The 22896-nt window shown below is 44.2% G+C and overlaps 1 protein-coding gene across 6 annotated transcripts in view; it reads left to right on the top strand.

Annotated features, from left to right (window-relative positions):
- The window catches only part of LOC106590765 (potassium voltage-gated channel subfamily H member 7), a 162550-nt gene that overhangs the window by 63208 nt on the left and 76446 nt on the right, over positions 1-22896 (top strand). For 5 of the 6 annotated variants that reach the window (XM_045697659.1, XM_045697656.1, XM_045697657.1 and 2 more), the window contains 5 exons: positions 6021-6446; positions 16107-16345; positions 16850-17010; positions 17251-17450; positions 20061-20313. In XM_045697659.1, the coding sequence (XP_045553615.1) occupies positions 6021-6446; positions 16107-16345; positions 16850-17010; positions 17251-17450; positions 20061-20313 (1279 nt within the window). The remainder of the gene's footprint in view (positions 1-6020; positions 6447-16106; positions 16346-16849; positions 17011-17250; positions 17451-20060; positions 20314-22896) is intronic. The other variant, XM_045697655.1, reaches the window with a different exon arrangement.

Genomic DNA, 22896 nt, shown 5'->3' with positions numbered 1-22896 from the left:
ACAAATTCAGGTATGTTTATCCCCATTTTGTTCTGTTTATAAGACGTTTTTTAACAGAATCGGTGGAATGAATACACACCTGATCACACGCAAACAGTTCACTTTCGTAGCAGCCACATAAAAACATCATGATCACTTTGCTCGTTGTATATAAACTCAGCAAAAAAAGAAATGTCCTCTCACTGTCAACTGTATTTATTTTGAGACAACTTAACATGTGTCAATATTTGTATGAAAATAACAAGATTCAACAACTTAGATATAAACTGAACAAGTTCCACAGACATGTGACTAACAGAAATGGAATAATGTGTCCCTGAACAAAGGGGGGTCAAAATCAAAAATAACAGTCAGTATCTGGTGTGGCCACCAGCTGCATTAAGTACTGCAGTGCATCTCCTCCTCATTGACTGCACCAGATTTGCCAGTTCTTGCTGTGAGATGTTACCCCACTCTTCCACCAAGGCTCCTGCAAGTTCGCAGACATTTCTTGGGGGAATGGCCCTAGCCCTCACCCTCCGATCCAACAGGTCCCAGACGTGCTCAATGGGATTGAGATCCGGGCTCTTCACTGGCCATGGCAGAACACTGACATTCCTGTCTTGCAGGAAATCACACACCGAACGAGTAGTATGGCTGGTGGCATTGTCATGCTGGAGGGTCATGTCAGGATGAGCCTGCAGGAAGGGTACCACATGAGGGAGGAGGATGTCTTCCCTGTGACGCACAGCGTTGAGATTGCCTGCAATGACAACAACCTCAGTCTGATGATGCTGTGACACACCGCCCCAGACCATGACGGACCCTCCACCTCCAAATCAATCCCGCTCCAGAGTACAGGCCTCGGTGTAACGTTCATTCCTTCGACAATAAACGCGAATCCGACCTTCAGCCCTGGTGAGACAAAATTGCGACTCGTCAGTGAAGTGCACTTTTTGCCAGTCCTGTCTGATCCAGCGACGGTGGGTTTGTGCCCATAGGCGACGTTGTTGCCGGTGATGTCTGGTGAGGACCTGCCTTACAACAGGCCTACAAGCCCTCAGTCCAGCCTCTCTCAGCCTATTGCGGACAGTCTGAGCACTGATGGAGGGATTGTGCATTCCTGGTGAAACTCGGGCAGTTGTTGTTGCCATCCTGTACCTGTCCCGCAGGTGTGATGTTCGGATGTACCGATCCTGTGCAGGTGTTGTTACACGTGGTCTGCCACTGCGAGGACGATCCGCTGTCCGTCCTGTCTCCCTGTAGCGCTGTCTTAGGCATCTCACAGTACGGACATTGCAATTTATTGCCCTGGCCACATCTGCAGTCCTCATGCCTCCTTGCAGCATGTCTAAGGCACATTCACGCAGATGAGCAGGGACCCTGGTCATCTTTCTTTTGGTGTTTTTCAGAATCAGTAGAAAGGCCTCTTTAGTGTCCTAAGTTTTCATAACTGTGATCTTAATTGCCTACCGTCTGTAAGCTGTTAGTGTCTTAACGACCGTTCCACAGGTGCATGTTCATTAGTTGTTGATGGTTCATTGAACAAGCATGGGAAACAGTGTTTCAATCCTTTAAAATGAAGATCTGTTAAGTTATTTTGATTTTTACGAATTCTCTTTTAAAGATAGGGTCCTGAAAAAAGGATGTTTCTTTTTTTGCTGAGTTTATAATTCCTTCTCGCAACAATCTACGCTCTCTCCCTCTCTTACCTTTTCCCGTCACTTGTGGACTTTCGTGCACAACACATCAGCTGTCTGTGACCAGGCAAAAAACCTTTCCAAGCCAAACCTTCATATGATGACCGCTTACCTCTACACACAGCCTACATTGTTGTCACATCATAGTCAACTTGAACGAACGAGTTAGTAAACTCGCTACAATCATGCAGTGCAATGTACAGTCAGAAAGCAGTTTAGCAGTTACACTGGCGGGCCCCGGTGGCAATACATTAATAAAACCAAAGCTTACCTTGACTTGGAAGAGTTCCAGTGTTGGATAGCTATAGCCAGCTAGCTAACATAGCATCCCTCTCTGTTTGAGCCGGGTGTTTGAGTAGGCTAAACTAGCTAGCTGCATTTGCTAGCTAAGTGAAAGTGAACGTTTAAAAAAAATACAACCAAATATAGCTATCTCTCTCGCTCCTCTCTCTTGCTTCTCCTTAATTTTGGAATAAATTTGTTCAAAACTGTTCAACTATTGTCTTTCTTTTTAAGACAACTACTCGCCACATTTTATACATTGCAGTGCTAGCTAGCTGTAGCTTATGCTTTCAGTACTAGATTTATTCTCTGATCCTTTGATTGGGTGGACAGCATGTCAGTTCATGCTGCAAGAGCTCTGATAGGTTGGAGGACATCCTCGGGAAGTTGTCATAATTACTGTGCAAGTCTATGGAAGGGGGTGAGAACCAAGAGCCTCCTAGGTTTTGTATTGAAGTCAGTGTACCCAGAGGAGGACAGAAGCTAGCTGTCCTCTGGCTACACCATGGTGCTACCCTACAGAGTGCTGCTGAGGCTACTGTAGACCTTCATTGCAAAACAGTGTGTTTTAATCAATTATTTGGTGACGTGAATATATTTAGTATAGTTATATCTAAAAAGGATACATTTTTAAATTTCGCTATATAGATTTTTATGAAATTCACTGAGGAGGATGGTCCTCCCCTTCCTCCTCCGAGGAGCCTTCACTGGTGTATACAGTATATACTATACAGTATCTGGGACTGGGTTTTCCTTAAAAGCAGATCTTAGTTTGTCATTGGCAGTAAGGGCATCTTCTAGTTTAGAGGACATATGCTGGTGTGTGTGTGAGTCATACATCTCAATAGTGGGTTGCAGCTTGTATTTTCCAACCTGATCTTAGTATTTGTTGTGATTATTTATGTAGTTCAGGGGTGGGCAACTCCAGTCCTCGGGGGGTCGGAGTGGTGTCACACTTTTTCCCCATCCCTAGCAAACACAGCTGATTAAACTAATTGCGTTCTAAACTGAAGATCATGATTAGTTGATTATTGGAGTCAGGTGTGTTAGCTGAGGCTGGGGCAAAAGTGTTACACCAATTAGGCCCCCAAGGAATGGAGTTGCCTATCCCTGATATAGTTCATATTGGATATACCTACTGCAGTGGAACATTGTTGTTATACAGCAGGCCTATGTCAGATAGAGTTATAGTTGATTATCTAGACTCATAACAGCCTCTTGTTTTTCTTTCCTGGTTGTACGTTTGGTTAGCAACCATCTGCTGCTTACTACTGAACAGATTACATTGAACATGTTTTTTCCTTTCACCAGCTCATTCTCAGTCGTTTGATCAAACTAGACAGTTGGATTGTATTTGCTTGTTTCTTTGGTATTTGATATATTTCTCTGACTGTGGCGCCCTGAGCTCCTGTTCCCTGTTCGTCCCCTGTTGTCTGAATGTGACGCCCTGAGCTCCTGCTCCCTGTTCGTCCCCTGTTGTCTGAATGTGATACCCTGAGCTCCTGTTCCCTGTTCCTCCATTGTTATCTGGCTGTGAGGCTCACACTGTTCCAGCCGATGTCTGGAGACCAGGTCTCTCCAGAGTTTGTTTAGAGAGACGTGCTCTAGGCTGCAGAATAAACACGTACTGTAGTCTGCTGGTTCGACACAGAACTCAACCACTCTAAACAGATGGATGATTGACAGGAGATCTGAGTCTGTGCCGTAGATTGATAAGCGGCGTCAGTGCATGTTGATGCTCCATATAAAACAACTTGTTTGATGCTTAATGTTCGATCCATGAGGTATTATTTTTCCGGCTTTGGATGGGTTTGCTTCAGTTTTACCAGTCGTTATGTCATGGCTTTGCTTCAGTTTTGCCAATTTTTTCTTTATTGTCAACAATACATGTTGTGGGTCACGTGACAAAGCAGCACTGGCCAAGACAGGAAATTACACTCTGGTATTCTAAATCCTCCAACAATACCAACAAATAACGTGAGAGGGTGAAATGAACAGTCCACTCATTTGCATACAGTTATTCCAGATGAGAGAGTTAATTGGCACAATAGCAAATGAATCCACACTAGGTACATTAAATTATTATGTCTGAATAATTTATTTAGTAACAGATCAGGGGGAGCAACGTGCTCAACTGAGCTCTCATTCTGCAAATTGACTCCTCCCTGGGCTTGCCAGCAGGCTCAGAGACAGTTTACCAATGTAACCATATGGCTCAAATTAGATGTTGCCACTAACCACAGATATAGGGTCAGATTTACCGACCCAAAATTGATTAACCGGATCATATAAGCCTAGAAACATCTGACCCTGGATCATAGATTAGGTACTCCTTTTACCAACTCCTTACAAGTGCAGCAGCCCACTAGGCCACATCGACTAATCTATCCACATGGTATGTGATTCTGCCTGATTTAGGTGGTATGTCATCAAGAGACAAAACAACACGTTCATTCAAAAAGAGGTTTCTCACGACAATCACTGCCTTGTGCTTCTTTTCCACTTTGAGCAAAGGGCAGTTTGATGAAAGAAATAAAACTGCCTGTAGCCTAATTACCAAAACTTTCAATGAAGATAACTAATGTAGCTGGACATGAATAATGAAAAAGCTTTTTCTCTCTCTGTCCTTTATTTGGTGATTTGCTTTAAAGGGTGTGATATAGTGGAGGGTTGTTCTATTGACCTGTAATCACACAGGGGAGGGGACAGAAGATGTCTAATAACCAATTTCATTATAATCACTTAAGCCCGCCGCCCTTCATCCCACTCAATCACAGGGTCGCCGAGGCGATCCCTGCCAGGGTGCGACTAGGAGTAGGCCTAGATGGTGGAGGAAATAATTGGAAATAGTGGAAATAATGACTTGAATGGACCATCATGGAACATTGACTTGAATGGGGATCGCCATTCTAGTAATTCTATTTCTATGGCGAAGGCGACCGAAATGGAGCCCTAATTCCATTTCCAAGGCTCTATTTCAGCTTGCTCTTCTCTCCATCTACAATAATTACTTCTCTGCCCTTGGGTGAAGCACTTTACCTTTCTCTCTCTCCTCCTCTCCCTCCCTCTCGCCACAGTGATAATCAGCCATGAGAAACAGAGCAGAAATGTCTTCCCTGGCATTGAAGTGTCAAGCTGCAGAATGAATGACTATATCCCACCACCTCCTACCTCGATAATCACCTTAGTGTCATTGAGACTATTATCTGCTCTGTGATATTGATTTTAAAAGTTATCCAGGGACAGGCCATACTCTAACAGGAATAGTTGGGATATTGGTGCAATTAAACATTCCTTAAATAGGGGTTTTCCTATGTAGAAGCCCCTACAAGGACATTCCCGTCATATGACTTGTTTGCAATTTACTGGCAACTTTTTTCCTATGTAGAAGCATCTACAAGGACATTCCCGTCATATTACTTGTTTGCAATTTGCTGGCTAATACAGTAAGATACTAAACTAACATGTACTTCTTTAAGTATGTATATGTGGCTAATGGGTATTGTAGTTCTGGAAGGATGGTTAAGACACTGTTCTTCCATCAATATTTCCACGTGACTGATTTCCTCTTGGAGTTCAGCTGTGTTTAGTGTCCAGTGATCAACTCATAAAGAATGTATAGTATGCCTGCTTAGGTTAAGCGACCTGTATATGAATGTATAAATGTATATTTATCCTCCCTACAGCCAAGCACAAGGGGCAAGCTGATGATGTTAACCTTTGTGTATTTTCCTCCATAGAATTTACTTAAGGTTATATACAGTATACAGTGTGGACCATATACATGTACAGGATGCATCCATAATAGCCTACATATAGGCTGTTATATACGTTAGTTTTAAATAGTGTTATATAATATTTGTATGCAACATTAGCATCGTGGCTTTTGCAGTAGGCCCCTATACAATATTTACATCCCACTGACTTCAGCTTGAATTTCAAAGTATTTCCTTAGGATTCTATAGGATTCATTCGTTCTTATAATACATTGATCCAAGCCACCATTTTCTTCATGTCTTCACTTTACTTCCTCTTAACTCCTCCCTCCTTCCTCCTCAGGTGCTATCCCTGGGCGCAGATGTGCTTCCCGAGTACAAGCTCCAGGTGCCGCGCATGGACAAGTTAACCATCCTCCACTACAGCCCCTTCAAAGCGGTGTGGGACTGGCTCATCCTGCTGCTGGTCATCTACACGGCCATCTTCACGCCCTACTCCGCCGCCTTCCTCCTCAACGACCTAGAGGAGCAGAAGAGGAGGGAGTGCGGCTACTCGTGCTCGCCGCTCAACGTGGTCGACCTCATGGTGGACATCATGTTCATCGTGGACATATTGATCAACTTCAGGACAACCTATGTGAATCTCAACGAGGAGGTGGTCAGCCACCCGGCGAAGATAGCCATCCACTATTTCAAGGGCTGGTTCCTCATTGACATGGTGGCAGCCATCCCCTTTGATCTGCTCATCTTCGGCTCGGGATCGGATGAAGTAAGGGAAAAGGCTTAGACCCTTTTTACACTGCTAAGCCGAGCTGAATCTGAGTCAAACCGAGCTGTACTGTGCTGTGTTGGCCCATCAGGTGGAACAGTAGCTTTCCATGTTCTCAACTCTAGAAAAGGAGGGAGGGAAAGACAGAGCAAGAAAGATGCAGGTAAAAAAAAACGATTATTGGATTGCAGTGAGAGGGAGAGATGTGTTCCTGCGTATGAGAGGGACAGAGGAAGAGAGAGGGAAGATTTATCTACTCTGATTACACCCACAGGATGTCAATATCTCAGCCGAGCAGCGACTGCTAAGTGTGTCCCTTGCTGGCACATCACAGAGTGGGACAGGACAGGGTACATGATGTTCCAGAAAAAAAAAGATGTCTCCTGCAAAATTATGACAAGTGAGCATGTGTTGGGAGCAGTGGTGTGTCAGAGCAGTGATTTGTCGAGTCATTATTTACCATCAGGTGTCTTGTACTGGAGAGTTGCCCTCAGTCTGGGGTTGTCAGTGAATGGCAGGAAGAGGAAGCGGAACAGACAGACGAGTGGTGCCATGCCACAGCGTGTGTCCATGTAATATAGCGTCTCTCACTTTTCAGGAAATAAGCAGCAGAGGCTACATTTTATGATAACATGTACAGGTTTTTGTGTAAGTCCTGCAGCAACAACCAATTAAGCCAATTGAGGTCCGAATTGAAGGAACCTCCCGCACCTCAGGAGTCTGAGGTGCGGGAGGTTCCTCCGCCCCTTCTGGACATCGATGGGGCCCCGGTGTATGCAGTTCGATCGTCGGGCGAGGGACCTTCAGTACCTCGTGGAGTGGGAGGGGTACTGTCCGGAGGAGAGATGCTGGGTGCCGGTGGAGGACGTGTTAGACCCGTCGATGCTGCGGGAGTTCCACCGTCTCCATCCGGATCGCCCTGCGCCTCGTCGTCCCCGAAGCCGGTGTTGGCGTGCTGCTGGAGCCGCGCGTCAAGGGGGGTACTGTCACAACTTCCGCCGAAGTCGGTCCCTCTCCTTGTTCGGGCGGCATTCGGCAGTCAAATCAAATCAAATCAAATTGATTTATATAGCCCTTCGTACATCAGCTGATATCTCAAAGTGCTGTACAGAAACCCAGCCTAAAACCCCAAACAGCAAGCAATGCATGAAAGAAGCACGGTGGCTAGGAAAAACTCCCTAGGAAAAACTCCCTAGAAAGGCCAAAACCTAGGAAGAAACCTAGAGAGGAACCAGGCTATGAGGGGTGGCCAGTCCTCTTCTGGCTGTGCCGGGTAGATATTATAACAGAACATGGTCAAGATGTTAAAATGTTCATAAATGACCAGCATGGTCAAATAATAATAATCATAGTAGTTGTCGAGGGTGCAACAAGCACGTCCGGTGAACAGGTCAGGGTTCCATAGCCGCAGGCAGAACAGTTGAAACTGGAGCAGCAGCACGGCCAGGTAGACTGGGGACAGCAAGGAGTCATCATGCCAGGTAGTCCTGAGGCATGGTCCTAGGGCTCAGGTCCTCCGAGAGAAAGACAGAAAGAGAGAAAGAGAGAATTAGAGAGAGCATATTTAAATTCACACAGGACACCGGATAAGACAAGAGAAATACTCCAGATGTAACAGACTGACCCTAGCCCCCCGACACATAAACTACTGCAGCATAAATACTGGAGGCTGAGACAGGAGGGATCAGAAGACACTGTGGCCCCATCCGATGATACCCCCGGACAGGGCCAAACAGGCAGGATATAACCCTGCCCACTTTGCCAAAGCACAGCCCCCACACCACTAGAGGGATGTCTCCAACCACCAACTTACCGTCCTAAGACAAGGCCGAGTATAGCCCACAAAGATCTCCGCCACGGCACAACCCAAGGGGGGGCGCCAACCCAGACAGGAAGACCACGTCAGTGACTCAACCCACTCAAGTGACGCACCCCTCCCATGGACGGCATGGAAGAACACCAGTAAGCCAGTGACTCAGCCCCTGTAATAGGGTTAGAGGCAGAGAATCCCAGTGGAGAGAGGGGAACCGGCAAGGCAGAGACAGCAAGGGCGGTTCGTTGCTCCAGCCTTTCCGTTCACCTTCACACTCCTGGGCCAGACTATACTTAATCATAGGACCTACTGAAGAGATAAGTCTTCAGTAAAGACTTAAAGGTTGAGACTGAGTCTGCGTCTCTCACATGGGTAGGCAGACCATTCCATAAAAATTGAGCTCTATAGGAGAAAGCCCTACCTCCAGTCGTTTGCTTAGAAATTCTAGGGACAATTGGGAGGCCTGCGTCTTGTGACCGTAGCGTACGTGTAGGTACGTACGGCAGGACCAAATCGGAAAGATAGGTAGGAGCAAGCCCATGTAATGCTTTGTTGGTTAGCAGTAAAACCTTGAAATCAGCCCTTGCCTTAACAGGAAGCCAGTGTAGGGAGGCCAGCACTGGAGTAATATGATCAAATTGTTTGGTTCTAGTCAGGATTCTAGCAGCCGTATTTAGCACTAACTGAAGTTTGTTTAGTGCTTTATCCGGGTAGCCGGAAAGTAGAGCATTGCAGTAGTCCAGCCTAGAAGTAACAAAAGCATGGATTAATTTTTCTGCATCATTTTTGGACAGAAAGTTTCTGATTTTTGCAATGTTACGTAGATGGAAAAAAGCTGTCCTTGAAACAGTCTTGATATGTTCTTCAAAAGAGAGATCAGGGTCCAGAGTAACGCCGAGGTCCTTCACAGTTTTATTTGAGACGACTGTACAACCATCCAGATTAATTGTCAGATTCAACAGAAGTTCTCTTTGTTTCTTGGGACCTAGAACAAGCATCTCTGTTTTGTCCGAGTTTAAAAGTAGAAAGTTTGCAGCCATCCACTTCTTTATATCTGAAACACAGGCTTCTATCGAGGGCAATTTTTGGGCTTCACCATGTTTCATTGAAATGTACAGCTGTGTGTCGTCCGCATAGCAGTGAAATTTAACATTATGTTTTCGAATGACATCCCCAAGAGGTAAAATATATAGTGAAAACAATAGTGGTCCTAAAACGGAACCTTGAGGAACACCGAAATTTACAATTGATTTGTCAGAGGACAAACCATTCACAGAGATAAACTGATATCTTTCCGACAGATAAGATCTAAACCAGGCCAGAACTTGTCCATGTAGACCAATTTGGGTTTCCAATCTCTCCAAAATAATGTGGTGATCGATGGTATCAAAAGCGGCACTAAGATCTAGGAGCACGAGGTCAGATGCAGAGCCTCGGTCTGACGTCATTAAAAGGTCATTTACCATCTTCACAAGTGCAGTCTCAGTGCTATGATGGGGTCTAAAACCAGACTGAAGCGTTTCGTATACATTGTGTGTCTTCAGGAAGGCAGTGAGTTGCTGCGCAACAGCTTTTTCTAAAATGTTTGAGAGGAATGGAAGATTGGATATAGGCCGATAGTTTTTTATAATTTCTGGGTCAAGATTCGGCTTTTTCAAGAGAGGCTTTATTACTGCCACTTTTAGTGAGCTTGGTACACATCCGGTGGATAGAGAGCCGTTTATTATGTTCAACATAGGAGGGCCAAGCACAGGAAGCAGCTCTTTCAGTAGTTTAGTTGGAATAGGGTCCAGTATGCAGCTTGAGGCTTTAGAGGCCATGATTATTTTCATCATTGTGTCAAGAGATATAGTACTAAAACACTTTAGTATCTCCCTTGATCCTAGGTCCTGGCAGAGTTGTGCAGACTCAGGACAATGGAGCTTTGGAGGAATACGCAGATTTAAAGAGGAGTCCGTAATTTGCTTTCTAATGATCATGATCTTTTCCTCAAAGAAGTTCATAGATGTATTACTGCTGAAGTGAAAGCCATCCTCCATTTGCGAATGCTGCTTTTTAGTTAGCTTTGCGACAGTATCAAAAATAAATTTTGGATTGTTCTTATTTTCCTCAATTAAGTTGGAAAAATAGGTGCTCGAGCAGCAGTGAGGGCTCTTCGATACTGCACGGTACTGTCTTTCCAAGCTAGTCGGAAGACTTCCAGTTTGGTGTGGCTCCATTTCCGTTCCAATTTTCTGGAAGCTTGCTTCAGAGCTCGTGTATTTTCTGTATACCAGGGAGCTAGTTTCTTATGACAGATGTTTTTAGTTTTTAGGGGTGCAACTGCATCTAGGGTATTGCGCAAGGTTAAATTGAGTTCCTCGGTTAGGTGGTTAACTGATTTTTGTCCTCTGACGTCCTTGGGTAGGCAGAGGGAGTCTGGAAGGGCATCAAGGAATCTTTGGGTTGTCTGAGAATTTATAGCACGACTTTTAATGCTCCTTGGTTGGGGTCTGAGCAGATTATTTGTTGCAATTGCAAACGCAATAAAATGGTGGTCCGATAATCCAGGATTATGAGGAAAAACATTAAGATCCACAACATTTATTCCATGGGACAAAACTAGGTCCAGAGTATGACTGTGGCAGTGAGTAGGTCCAGAGACATGTTGGACAAAACCCACTGAGTCGATGATGGCTCCGAAAGCCTTTTGGAGTGGGTCTGTGGACTTTTCCATGTGAATGTTAAAGTCACCAAAAATTTGAATATTATCTGCTATGACTACAAGATCCGATAGGAATTCAGGGAACTCAGTGAGGAACACTGCATATGGCCCAGGAGGCCTGTAAACAGTAGCTATAAAAAGTGAGTGAGTAGGCTGCATAGATTTCATGACTAGAAGCTCAAAAGACGAAAACGTCATTGTTTTTTGGGGGGGGAAATTGAAATTTGCTATGGTAAATGTTAGCAACACCTCCGCCTTTGTCGGATGCATGGTGGGTATGGCCACTAGTGTAACCAGGGGGTGAGGCCTCATTTAACACAGTAAATTCATCAGGCTTAAGCCATGTTTCAGTCAGGCCAATCACATCAAGATTATGATCAGTGATTAGTTCATTGACTATAACTGCCTTGGAAGTGAGGGATCTAACATTAAGTAACCCAATTTTGAGATGTGAGGTATCACAATCTCTTTCAATAATGGCAGGAATGGAGGAGGTCTTTATACTAGTGAGATTGCTAAAGCGAACACCGCCATCTTTAATTTTGCCCAACCTAAATCGAGGCACAGACACGGTCTCAATGGGGAAAGCTGAGCTGACTACGCTGACTGTGCTAGTGGCAGACTCCACTAAACTAGCAGACTGGCTAACAGCCTGCTGCCTGGCCTGCACCCTATTTCATTGTGAAGCTAGGGGAGTTAGAGCCCTGTCTATGTTCGTAGATAAGATGAGAGCACCCCTCCAGCTAGGATGGAGTCCGTCACTCCTCAACAGGCCAGGCTTGGTCCTGTTTGTGGGTGAGTCCCAGAAAGAGGGCCAATTTTCTACAAATTCTATCTTTTGGGAGTGGCAGAACACAGTTTTCAACCAGCGATTGAGTTGTGAGACTCTGCTGTAGAGCTCATCACTCCCCCTAACTGGGAGGGGGCCAGAGACAATTAATCGATGCCGACACATCTTTCTAGCTGATTTACACGCTGAAGCTATGTTGCGCTTGGTGACCTCTGACTGTTTCATCCAAACATCGTTGGTGCCGATGTGGATAACAATATCTCTATACTCTCTACACTCGCCAGTTTTAGCTTTAGCCAGCACCGTCTTTAGATTAGCCTTAACGTCGGTAGCCCTGCCCCCTGGTAAACAGTGTATGATCGCTGGATGATTCGTTTTTAGTCTAATACTGCGGGTAATGGAGTCGCCAATGACTAGGGTTTTCAATTTGTCAGAGCTAATGGTGGGTGCCTTCGGCGTCTCAGACCCCACAACGGGAGGAGTAGAGACCAGAGAAGTTTCGGCCTCCGATTCCGACTCGCTTAATGGGGAGAACCGGTTGAAAGCTTCTGTCGGCTGAATAAGCGACACCGGTTGAGCATTCCTACAGCATTTCCCTCCAAAAGCCATGAGAAAGTTGTCCGGCCGCGGGGACCGTGCGAGGGGGTTTATACTAGCGTTACTATCTGTACTTACTGGTGGCACAGATGCTGTTTCATCCTTTCCTACACTGAAATTACCCTTGCCTAACGATCGCGTCTGAAGCTGGGCTTGCAGCACAGCTATCCTTGCCGTAAGGCGATCGTTCTCCTGTATATTATAAGTACAACGACTGCAATTAGAAGGCATCATGTTAATGTTACATAGCTTCGGCTGTTTGAAGTCCTGACGAACCATGTCCAGATAAAACCTCCGGGGTGAAAAAGTTGAATGAAAAAAGTTGAGTGAGGGAAAAACAAAAAATATACGGTAATGAAAAAGTAAAAACCGTGAGGTAGTCAGGTAGCAAAGTAAGATCGGCAACAAAACGCACAGCAGCACGTAAACAAGTCTGCAAGTTGTGACCGGAAACAGTCGACGTCACCGGTCTTCTAGCCATCGCCGATCCACCTTTCATTTTCCATTTGTTTTGTCTTTGTTTTCTACACCCCTGGTTTCATTCCCCAATTACATGTTCATGTATTTAACCCTCTGTTTCCCCCATGTTTTTGTGCATGATTGTTTCTATGTTCATTCGGTACGTTATGGCCTGTTTTCGACGGGTGCTGTTTTCACCCGTGCGTAATTGATTACCGTTTATTGTTGGTCAAGTGTATGTTTACCTTGTGCCATTATTTTGAGTAAAGTACATTGCTCAAGCATTCTGCTCTCCTGCGTCTGACTTCATGCACCAGCTACACCCACCTTGTGACATCTACTTTGTTTTTTCTGATAGAAATAATGCAATTTCCGTGCACTGTAATTTACAACTTCATAGGATCTATCGATAAGAGCTAGGTAGGTAAATGAGTAATCCATTTGGAGAAGGAGATTGTAAATACACAGCAATTGTTTTAGATGATTTTTCCTTATGGTCCCTGGAGGCGAATGTGAAACCAGCCATATGGAAGCAAACTGAATCATATCAACATGGAATGTATTTTATTGTTCACAGTGAAATAGGATATAAATAGCTGTGGCGTTATTCAGATTTTTTTATTGTGTGCCTTCATAATTTGCATGGATGAAGTGTGGAGACCCAAGCCATAGGCTTCTGTAGGGCTGGACCTGCCGAGTTGATGCATGCGCTTTATAATGTTTTGATTATATGCCCAGGCTTTTCTCTGATTTATTTTACAATTGGTATCATGTTAAATATTAGCCACTATCAGGAGCCACAGTCAGTAAATACCCACATGCATTTATTTTTGCATCATTCATTTTCTTGAGGGTTGCTAGCATTAGTGGATCATATCTGGCTAACGTTGTGCAATAATTTGGGACATGTTACCTATTTGAATCATTATGTAACTCAGAACACACGTAGCAGGTTAAACCTGGAGCCTGGCGCATGGTTCACGGCGACTGGACCGTTGTCATACACTTCCATGATTAGTGAGAATTAGGTTATATTTATACAGGTTATACTTCTAGGTGATATTTCTTCCAATATCTCATGGATTGAACTTGAGTATGACAGCTTTCAGGATGAATCAAACCACTGTATTTCCATTCATCAATATACAGTATTTAGAGCGTGAAGACTCTCCAAACATTTTTTTGTGATTCATACATACTTTCCTAACCCTAAAATTTGCCTAAATAATCTACAATAGTATTTTTAAATCTAGTTGGTACTGAAACGGAGAACCATATGCATAGATGGCTTTCTTTCATTGATCCCCATATTCTGAACTCGTTCTCTTAATGTTTTCTGTTGAGTCTGTCGACAAAATTGTAATTAAAAACTTATGTAAAGATAATATGTACTGAAAACCCCATAGAATGAAAACTCCATGAGAAAACCTGTTTGCCAGCAAGTGGGAGGGTTTTCAGCGGTTGAATTACATGTATAAGGAGTGTGGCTACCTTGCACGGTAGCCACACCTGCAGGGTGTGTTAGGCAACTAAATAAGGTAAGTCTGTATACCAAATACTGATGTGTGCATAGGAAAGGCGTGCGTAGGAAAGGCATTAATTCCTAAATCGGGATCGGGGACCATGAGCGTAGTTAGAAAACCCTGTTGTAGCCAGTAGCCTATGGGACTATGTCTTCTATTTCAGACAGTGGTTGAACATAAACCATCATGTGCTGTCTGCCTATCAAGGGTTGTGTAGAGTGGACAGGCCAACACAGATGACTAGCCAACCCCATCCCGGACACATTTCATTTACCACCAGGGTTGTTAGGGAGAAGCTTTAGCTCTCGACTCTTCAACTGACAAGCACTGCAGACTTGAGCAAGTAGTTTAATCAACCATCAACTGATATACCCTACTAAAGCACCCCTTTTTGCACACAAACCCCTCAGTCACTCTGCACATCCGACATTCCAGTCAAGATCAACAGTTACGATAAATTCTAAAAACATAGAAAGAATTTCTGATTGATTTAGGATATGCCCTGTCTGTCTGAGTCTGATTTCTCTTCCCGGTTGAGAAGTACACTCTTAGAAAAAAAGGGTTCTTTGGCTGTCCCCATAAGAGAAACCTTTTTGGTTCCAGGGTTCTACATGGAACCCAAAAGGGTTCTACCTGGAACCAAAAGGGTTCTTCAAAGCGTTCTCCTTAGGGGACAACCAAAAAACCCTTTTATGTTCTAGGTAACACCTTTTTTTCTAAGAGTATAGGAGACAAAAGCTGCTGTAAATGATTGCAGCGATTTAGGGGGAAGATTTGGGTGGATGGACCGGGCAGTTTGTAATGGAGCTTTCAGAGCCTCAACATCTGTGTCCCTCAGCAGAGGACCTTCACCTGTGACAGAGTCAAGTCAGTGTTGCGCCATAAATCAGACCCCTTTCTATGAAACAAGGAACCATAGTCACTGTCAAATTGAGTCTCGTGTGTAAACGGGAGAAGCCCCCTGTAAATAAATGTATACAGGCGCAGAGAGCTGGGTGACTGTGGAGGACGAGAAACAGTAGTAGTAATGACTTCCCTCAGGATATTACTATAATCGTCGGTCCTGATGAGACGGGGAACAAACTATTAGCGTTTCCCTAAGACTCACTTATGCTGTTTGCAGACTGTGCGACGCTAATAAATCAGCTCTTATCTCATGGCAGGCTGTGGTCGGTTATTTTTTTGGGGTCACCGTGTTAATTTAGCTGGGCAGGAACAGAGATGGAGAGATGCCAGGATTAAGGCTGTTTAAATGAAACTGAACAGGAGGGCAGGAGAGGCGTGGTGTTTGCTTCATGCTGCCTGGCTGGAAGACTTGGACGTTCTCTGTCATTTTCTTTATTGTTCTTTAAAAAAAAAAGTTTTTTTTCTGCAGTCATCTTAGTGTCAGTATGTAGCCTTGATAAATCCTCCTCACTCCTTATAACAACATTTTAGAATGACGGAAATATGTTATATTATCATTTATATCATTGCCACTGCTCTCTGCTGGTGTAGACAGCAGTCTATTTTTTGCAGAGGTCACTTCCATTGACACTGTCATGTTCAGTGATTTAGAAACTGGAATAAGAAACTGGATTGTGGTTATTCAGCCAAGCTTGATTGTAACAGTACTATCTTAACCCTAACTCCTAACCTTTGATCTGGTACCCCTAATAACAACAAATTGCTTCCTGTTGTGGTGCATCCAATTAACAAATAACGTGTCTGCACTATACTGCAACACTCAAACCCCCAGACAATCACAGCTCTGTTTACTTCTATGTCCCCTCAGACCACCACTCTGATTGGCCTGCTGAAGACCGCCCGGTTGCTCCGACTAGTTCGCGTGGCCCGTAAGCTGGACCGATATTCAGAGTACGGCGCCGCCGTCCTTATGCTCCTCATGTGCATCTTCGCCCTCATTGCCCATTGGCTGGCCTGCATCTGGTACGCCATCGGCAATGTGGAGAAGCCCTATCTGGAGCACAAGATTGGCTGGCTGGATAACCTGGGCGTGTCCATTGGAAAGAGGTACTAGGCAAGATAAAATATACTGAATTACTGAATATCGTAACAATATATACCAGGGACTTGTGCCTCAATGTACCCCAATACTATTTACTGTATCACGTGACTCTTTAATAACGATGCAGTTGAACGATAGGAAAGAACGTCATGATTTGTTAATTCAACTAAGAAATATTGGTAAAACCAAATGGCGCAGCAGTCTAAGGCACTGCATCTCAGTGCTTGAGGAGTCACTACAGACACCTTGGTTCAATTCCAGGCTGTATCACAACCGGCCATGATAGGGAGTCCCATAGGGCGGCGCACAATTGGCCCAGTGTCGTCTGGGTTTGGCCGTTGTAGGCCATCCTTGTAAATAAGAATTTGTTCTTAATCTGACTTGCCTAGTTAAATAAAGGTTAAATGAAAAAATGATACTTTCCCCAAAATTATGTTGAGATAATACTGTAGGAAAAATACCATGAAATGTATGGAACCAGGAACTGAGTGTACCGTCTCACCACCTAGGTACAACTACAGTGACCCCAGCTCTGGCCCGTCCATCAAGGACAAATACGTCACGGCCCTCTATTTTACCTTCAGTAGTCTGACCAGCGTGGGCTTTGGCAACGTCTCCCCCAACACCAACTCCGAGAAGATCTTCTCCATCTGTGTCATGCTGATTGGCTGTGAGTGTGTAGACTGTGCTAGGACTGAAAACAGATGGAATGAATGAACGAACAAACAAATGAATACATTATTCATATTTCTACAATGAATCACTATTACTGTAAAGCCAAGTAGTACTACTCTATAAGTTATTGTACTACTATATTCCTAGCTACTGATTAATTAAGGGAAATTAGAATATTGCTAACAGTGATGACGACATGATGATCTCCTGTCTGGTGTGATTCTCCCTCTCGCAGCCCTGATGTACGCCAGTATCTTTGGTAATGTGTCGGCCATCATCCAACGGTTGTACTCCGGTACGGCGCGGTACCACCTGCAGATGCTCCGGGTCAAAGAATTCATCCGCTTCCACCAGATCCCCAACCCACTGAGGCAACGCCTGGAGGAGTACTTCCAACACGCCTGGAACTACACCAACGGCATCGACATGAATATGGTGCGAATAGGGGGAGTGTGTGGGGGTTGTGTGGGTAGGAGGGTGCGGGTGGGTGTGGGTGTAATTGGTTGGGAAGCTGTGAGTGTGCGCGTTTGTGTCTGTGAGTGTGTGTGTTTGGGGCTAATAAGTCTTCCAAGTGAGACTTTAACAAACAAAAAATGCTTATATTGGGACATAGCGTTATTCTTATGGTGGGATAAGGGTATGCATAATGGTTAAGTCTCAGATTGATGATTCAGATTGCTGTTGTCCTTCAATAGGTTTTTAAATGTTCAGCCCCACAGTTTGACGACGTGGTTATGTTACGGCGTTGCTTAGTTTCTCCTACAGTACTTAGCTTCTCTGTGAAGCTGTTCAATGTTTTTTTCTGACCTTAAACAACTTTGTCTCCAAGACGGTTCTTACCATTAACATAAAGCCTAGTGTGTTCCCTTAGCGACATGGTTATATGACATTATTATGATCTTGATTAGGATTCTGAACTCTAGAATGAAAGCCATGGATACTGTATGTAAACCGGCGTTTCCCCTGGTGATGTTAACTGTACTTATAGAAATGTGTCTTTTCCATTTCTGCATCATGTCAAATGGAATGACTTCACCACTCTGGTAAGAGCAGGAGGTACTATGTTCATAGATAATAGTGTTCACTTATTTCCCTCTGAAACGTGTTGTTTTCAAAAATGGCAGAGTGTAGTAAATCGTAGACCAAGATGTAAATCAAAGAATACATTTATTAAAATCCATAACTTCGTCTTTATAGTCTAGGGAAAAAAGCATGTTCATTTGAAGGCATGCTCCCCAGTTACTTTTAAATACTGTAGCCCTCTCTAGATCATGTCATGTACACTGAGTATAGAAAACATTAAGAACACCTTCCTAATATTGAGTTGCAACCCCCTTTGGCCCTCAGAACAGCCTCAATTCATTGGGACATGGACTATAAGGTGTCGAAAGCTTTCCACAGGGATGCTGGCCCATGTTGATTCCAGTGCTTCCCATAGTTGTGTCAAGTTGGCTGGATGTCCTTTGCGTGGTGGACTTTTCTTGGTTCACATGAGAAACTGTTGAGCGTGAAAAACCCAGCAGTGTTGCAGTTCTTGTCACACTCAAACCGGTGTGCCTGGCACCTACTACCATACCCTGTTCAAAGGCACTTAAATGTTTTGTCTTGCCCATTCACCCTCTGAATGGCACACATACACAATCCATGTCTCAATTGTCTCAAGGCTTAAAAATCCTTCTTTAATCTGTCTCCTCCCCTTCATCTACACTGACTGAAGTGGATTTAACAAGTGACATCAATAAGGGATCATAGCTTTCACCTGGAAAGAGTAGGTGTCATGGAAAGAACCGATGTTCTTAATGTTTTGTACACTCAGTGTATATACTGACTTCCCCATTGCATGCCAGCCAGTAGTATAATCCTTAGTGCTTCTAGCAGCCCATATTGTCCATCACAGACTGACTTGCATGTGGCTTGCCACAAGGTCGCCGTTTGCATGAAATCTGTGTATTCGAACACAATCACACAATTTTATATGGTAGTTACCAAGCTGTGAATACTGCCAATGGGAGAGGCATAGACAGCTTGGCACTGCCAGGTTTCCCTCATTGTGGGAGGCTTGACACACATGTCCAACGATATTGCACCTGCACTTGCCAAATGTTGTTCAAACTCTCCTTTCCAAAATCTTCTGCTATGATTTTTTCCCCAACTAATGAAAAATAGCCTCTCTTTTTCAAGAAATGTAGATTTTGTATGTGATATAGAGTAAGAATGTTTCATTGTTTCATTTTCCCCTTTTGTGTGTTTGAAGCCTTCCCTTGCCCTTTTGGTCCCCTGTGATGTCACAGTTCAAGATTTTCTCCTCGATTTGCAGTCATCTCATGACCTTTGACCTGTAACCAAGTGTGGTGCTCAGTCCCAGGCAAATTACTTGTTTTCCAATTGTGGGCATTAATGTCATGATACTGAATAATTTAGGTGACATTTTTTTCCATTGAAACTATTTGCATTTAAGCATGTGGTAGTTTAAGTAGTTGAAATACTTCTGTTACTCTGATCCTTAAACTCTAAATGACATGACAGGTTAATTCAGTTGAGGTAAGTCTTTTATTTATTCATTTTTATAATAAATCTGAATCACAGACACTAATGATACCCCACTAAGATAGAAAGCTCCCTCATGAGCACACTTGTGCTAATTATTTTTTAATCAAAGGGAAGATGTGTTTCCATGTTTGTTTCCATGTTTTCCTAGTTTGTTGTGTCTTGTATAGTAGTGTTGGATATCCATCTGTTTACCCCCACCTGCTAGTACTCTGATTAAAGGCTATGGAAAGATGCCATAAAAATACCCCCCTCAAACAGTCACATATGACAATGCAGTATTTCGATTTTGAGAAGAAGACCAAAACACAATTGGCAATTGTATCAACCCACTCTGGATTCCAAACCATATCTGACTCGCAAACTCAAACCAGACCCACACCCAAAGACGTCTCGACTTAGTTTGACAGCACATCTCTGATAACACCACAGACAAATCCATCCCGGTCCTATCTGACCATTCTCCTATTGCTGTGGCCTGTCTTTTCACGCCCCCAGGTCCTAAAGGGTTTCCCAGAGTGTCTCCAGGCTGATATCTGCCTCCACCTCAACGCGAGTCTGCTCCAGGGCTGCAAGGCATTCCAAGGGGCTACTAAGGGCTGCCTGAGGGCCCTGGCCATGAGGTTCAAGACCACGCACTCCCCACCGGGCGACACACTGGTCCACTGTGGAGACGTGCTTACTGCCCTCTACTTCTTGTCACGAGGGTCCATCGAAATCCTCAAGGATGACATCGTGGTGGCCATTTTGGGTATGCGCTACTCAAATGTTGATGTGGTTTATTGTTTCACATTGTCTATTAATATTATCCTTATTTAACCTAGTAGGTTATTTAATACACTATTTTACAATAACAACCTGGTGAAAGGTTGCAATTAAAACCGAGTTTCATTGTAAACTTCATTTGACACTTCAGAGGTATTTTGTGCTTTGCGAAAAAAGTCCCGAACAAAAATATACGCTAGACAGTAGTCATTGCAACAATGACTCGTCTTTTTATTCATGTCGGGCTGTGGAAGGTGTGCTGTTCTCCAGTAAATTGGCATCCTGAAGAATTGGTTACCTACGGCTGTGTGAATACTTCATTACAGGATGTTCACACTACTCAAACACCTTTAATGATTTCCCTCTGCCTGAAGGTCAGCTTAATCAGGCTGTTTGGAAGAGAAACATCATCTTAGAACAGCAGCACTGCAGGCACACGTTCAAAGACTGTTTTTGTCTCTAAACAGTTCAAGCGGTACTGGAAATGAATAGTAACACAGTACAGTTCAGGTGTCCCAGTGCTGCATTTCTCATCAAAGTGTGTGTGTGTGTGTGTGTGTGTGTGTGTGTGTGTGTGTCTCTTGCCTCTCTGTGTGTGTCTGTATATCCTCTGTGTACTGTTTATAAGAGGCTGGTCTTGCTATTCTGCAATGCCTGGGTGGGAAGCTGACATCTCTAATGAGCACAGATTTTCATGGCTCCCTCCAAGAACACACTGTGATAGACAGTAGCGCAGTGGAAGGTTTTATGGCTGGGAGAAGAGAGAGAGAGAGAGGTAGAGGATGAAGGAGAGAGTGATAGAGGGGAAGATAAAGAGTGGGGGGAGAGATGAGGAGAGAGAGAGAGTAGAGAGTGGGTGGAGGGAGAGATGGAGAGAGGGGAACGGAGGGTGGTTTATTGGATCATTTATTATGGTATCTAATTGCCAGCTGAGGGTGATGGAGTGTTTGTGGTGTTAGCAGTCGCTGCTCGCAGGAGATATTGACGTCCCTGGGATGTAATCAGAGTAAAACTCTCTCTCTCTCTCTCTCTCTCTCTCTCTCTCTCTCTCTCTCTCTCTCTCTCTCTCTCTCTCTCTCTCTCTCTCTCTCTCTCTCTCTCTCTCTCTCTCTCTCTCGGCGTCAGCCCAGCGCCAAGCAATTGTTACAGGCTAAGCATTGTATAAACTGCTCATTTTTCACTCAGCCAATGAGCTTCAGCAAAACGCAGCGACACAATAGGGTCATGGGAAGACGGCGGTCGTGTTCCCCTGCTCAGACATTGCTGATGCATGCCAGATCTTACAACGCCTGGATAAGTATTTTGCGCATCAGCTAGCCACATCATACAGTATGTTATAGCAATCTGATGCCGGACGTTACAGTTGATGACATGGCAGGCAACCATTGGTTGATGCATGCAACGCCTGAGCAAGGGAAAAGCACAGGTGTGTTGAAAGAGATGGGTTAATAAAGACTCAGCACGTTCACCAACGGTAAAGTTACACAAACACTTATTCCTCTACTTATCGCAGTCACGTATTTCTATGCAAATTCTATTGTGAATTAGTAATTGCAATTAGTGTGCAATCAACAGAGAGCAATGAACAAGGAATATCTGCATATCTGTAATATCTGTAAAATAAAATGTTGCATCAAGAAAAGGAAAGAGGAAAGACAAAGCGCTTGTCCTGCCCAGGTTTGGACAAAGCCGTATTTACATCATGTGACCATAGAGATCTAGGCCAAGAGACAGGGCATGCTGTGGGGCACGTGTGTACACACACACACACACACACACACACACACACACACACACACACACACACACACACACACACACACACACACACACACACACACACACACACACACACACACACACGTTGGTATCTCTGGAAGTGACAGGACAGGCTATCACTGCCATACCAACATCGTAAACTGACAGGTCTGCGCATAGGGAAGTCAGGCGTAAAATAATGATATGACTGAGCCTCTTGGTCGTTCCAGGTCAGCCCTATAAACATTCACACTACCTCCCTGTTGTCCTATAGTCAGCCCTATAGACATTCACACTACCTCCTGTTGTCCTATAGTCAGCCCTATAGACATTCACACTACCTCCCTGTTGTCATATAGTCAGCCCTATAGACATTCACACTACCTCCCTGTTGTCATATAGTCAGCCCTATAGACATTCACACTACCTCCCTGTTGTCCTATAGTCAGCCCTATAAACATTCACACTGCCTCCCTTTTGTCCTATAGTCAGCCCTATAGACATTCACACTACCTCCCTGTTGTCATATAGTCAGCCCTATAGACATTCACACTACCTCCCTGTTGTCCTATAGTCAGCCCTGTAGACATTCACACTACCTCCCTGTTGTCCTAGTCAGCCATATAGACATTCACACTACCTCCTGTTGTCATATAGTCAGCCCTATAGACATTCACACTTCCTCCCTGTTGTCCTATAGTCAGCCCTATAAACATTCACACTTCCTCCCTGTTGTCCTATAGTCAGCCCTATAGACATTCACACTACCTCCCTGTTGTCCTATAGTCAGCCATATAGACATTCACACTAC

Source organism: Salmo salar, chromosome ssa16 (genome assembly GCF_905237065.1).
Source record: "Salmo salar chromosome ssa16, Ssal_v3.1, whole genome shotgun sequence".
In the NCBI taxonomy this organism is placed as follows: Eukaryota; Metazoa; Chordata; class Actinopteri; order Salmoniformes; family Salmonidae; genus Salmo; species Salmo salar.
Note: the sequence above shows the minus strand (reverse complement) of the source record. Positions and strands in the feature narration are given on the sequence as shown.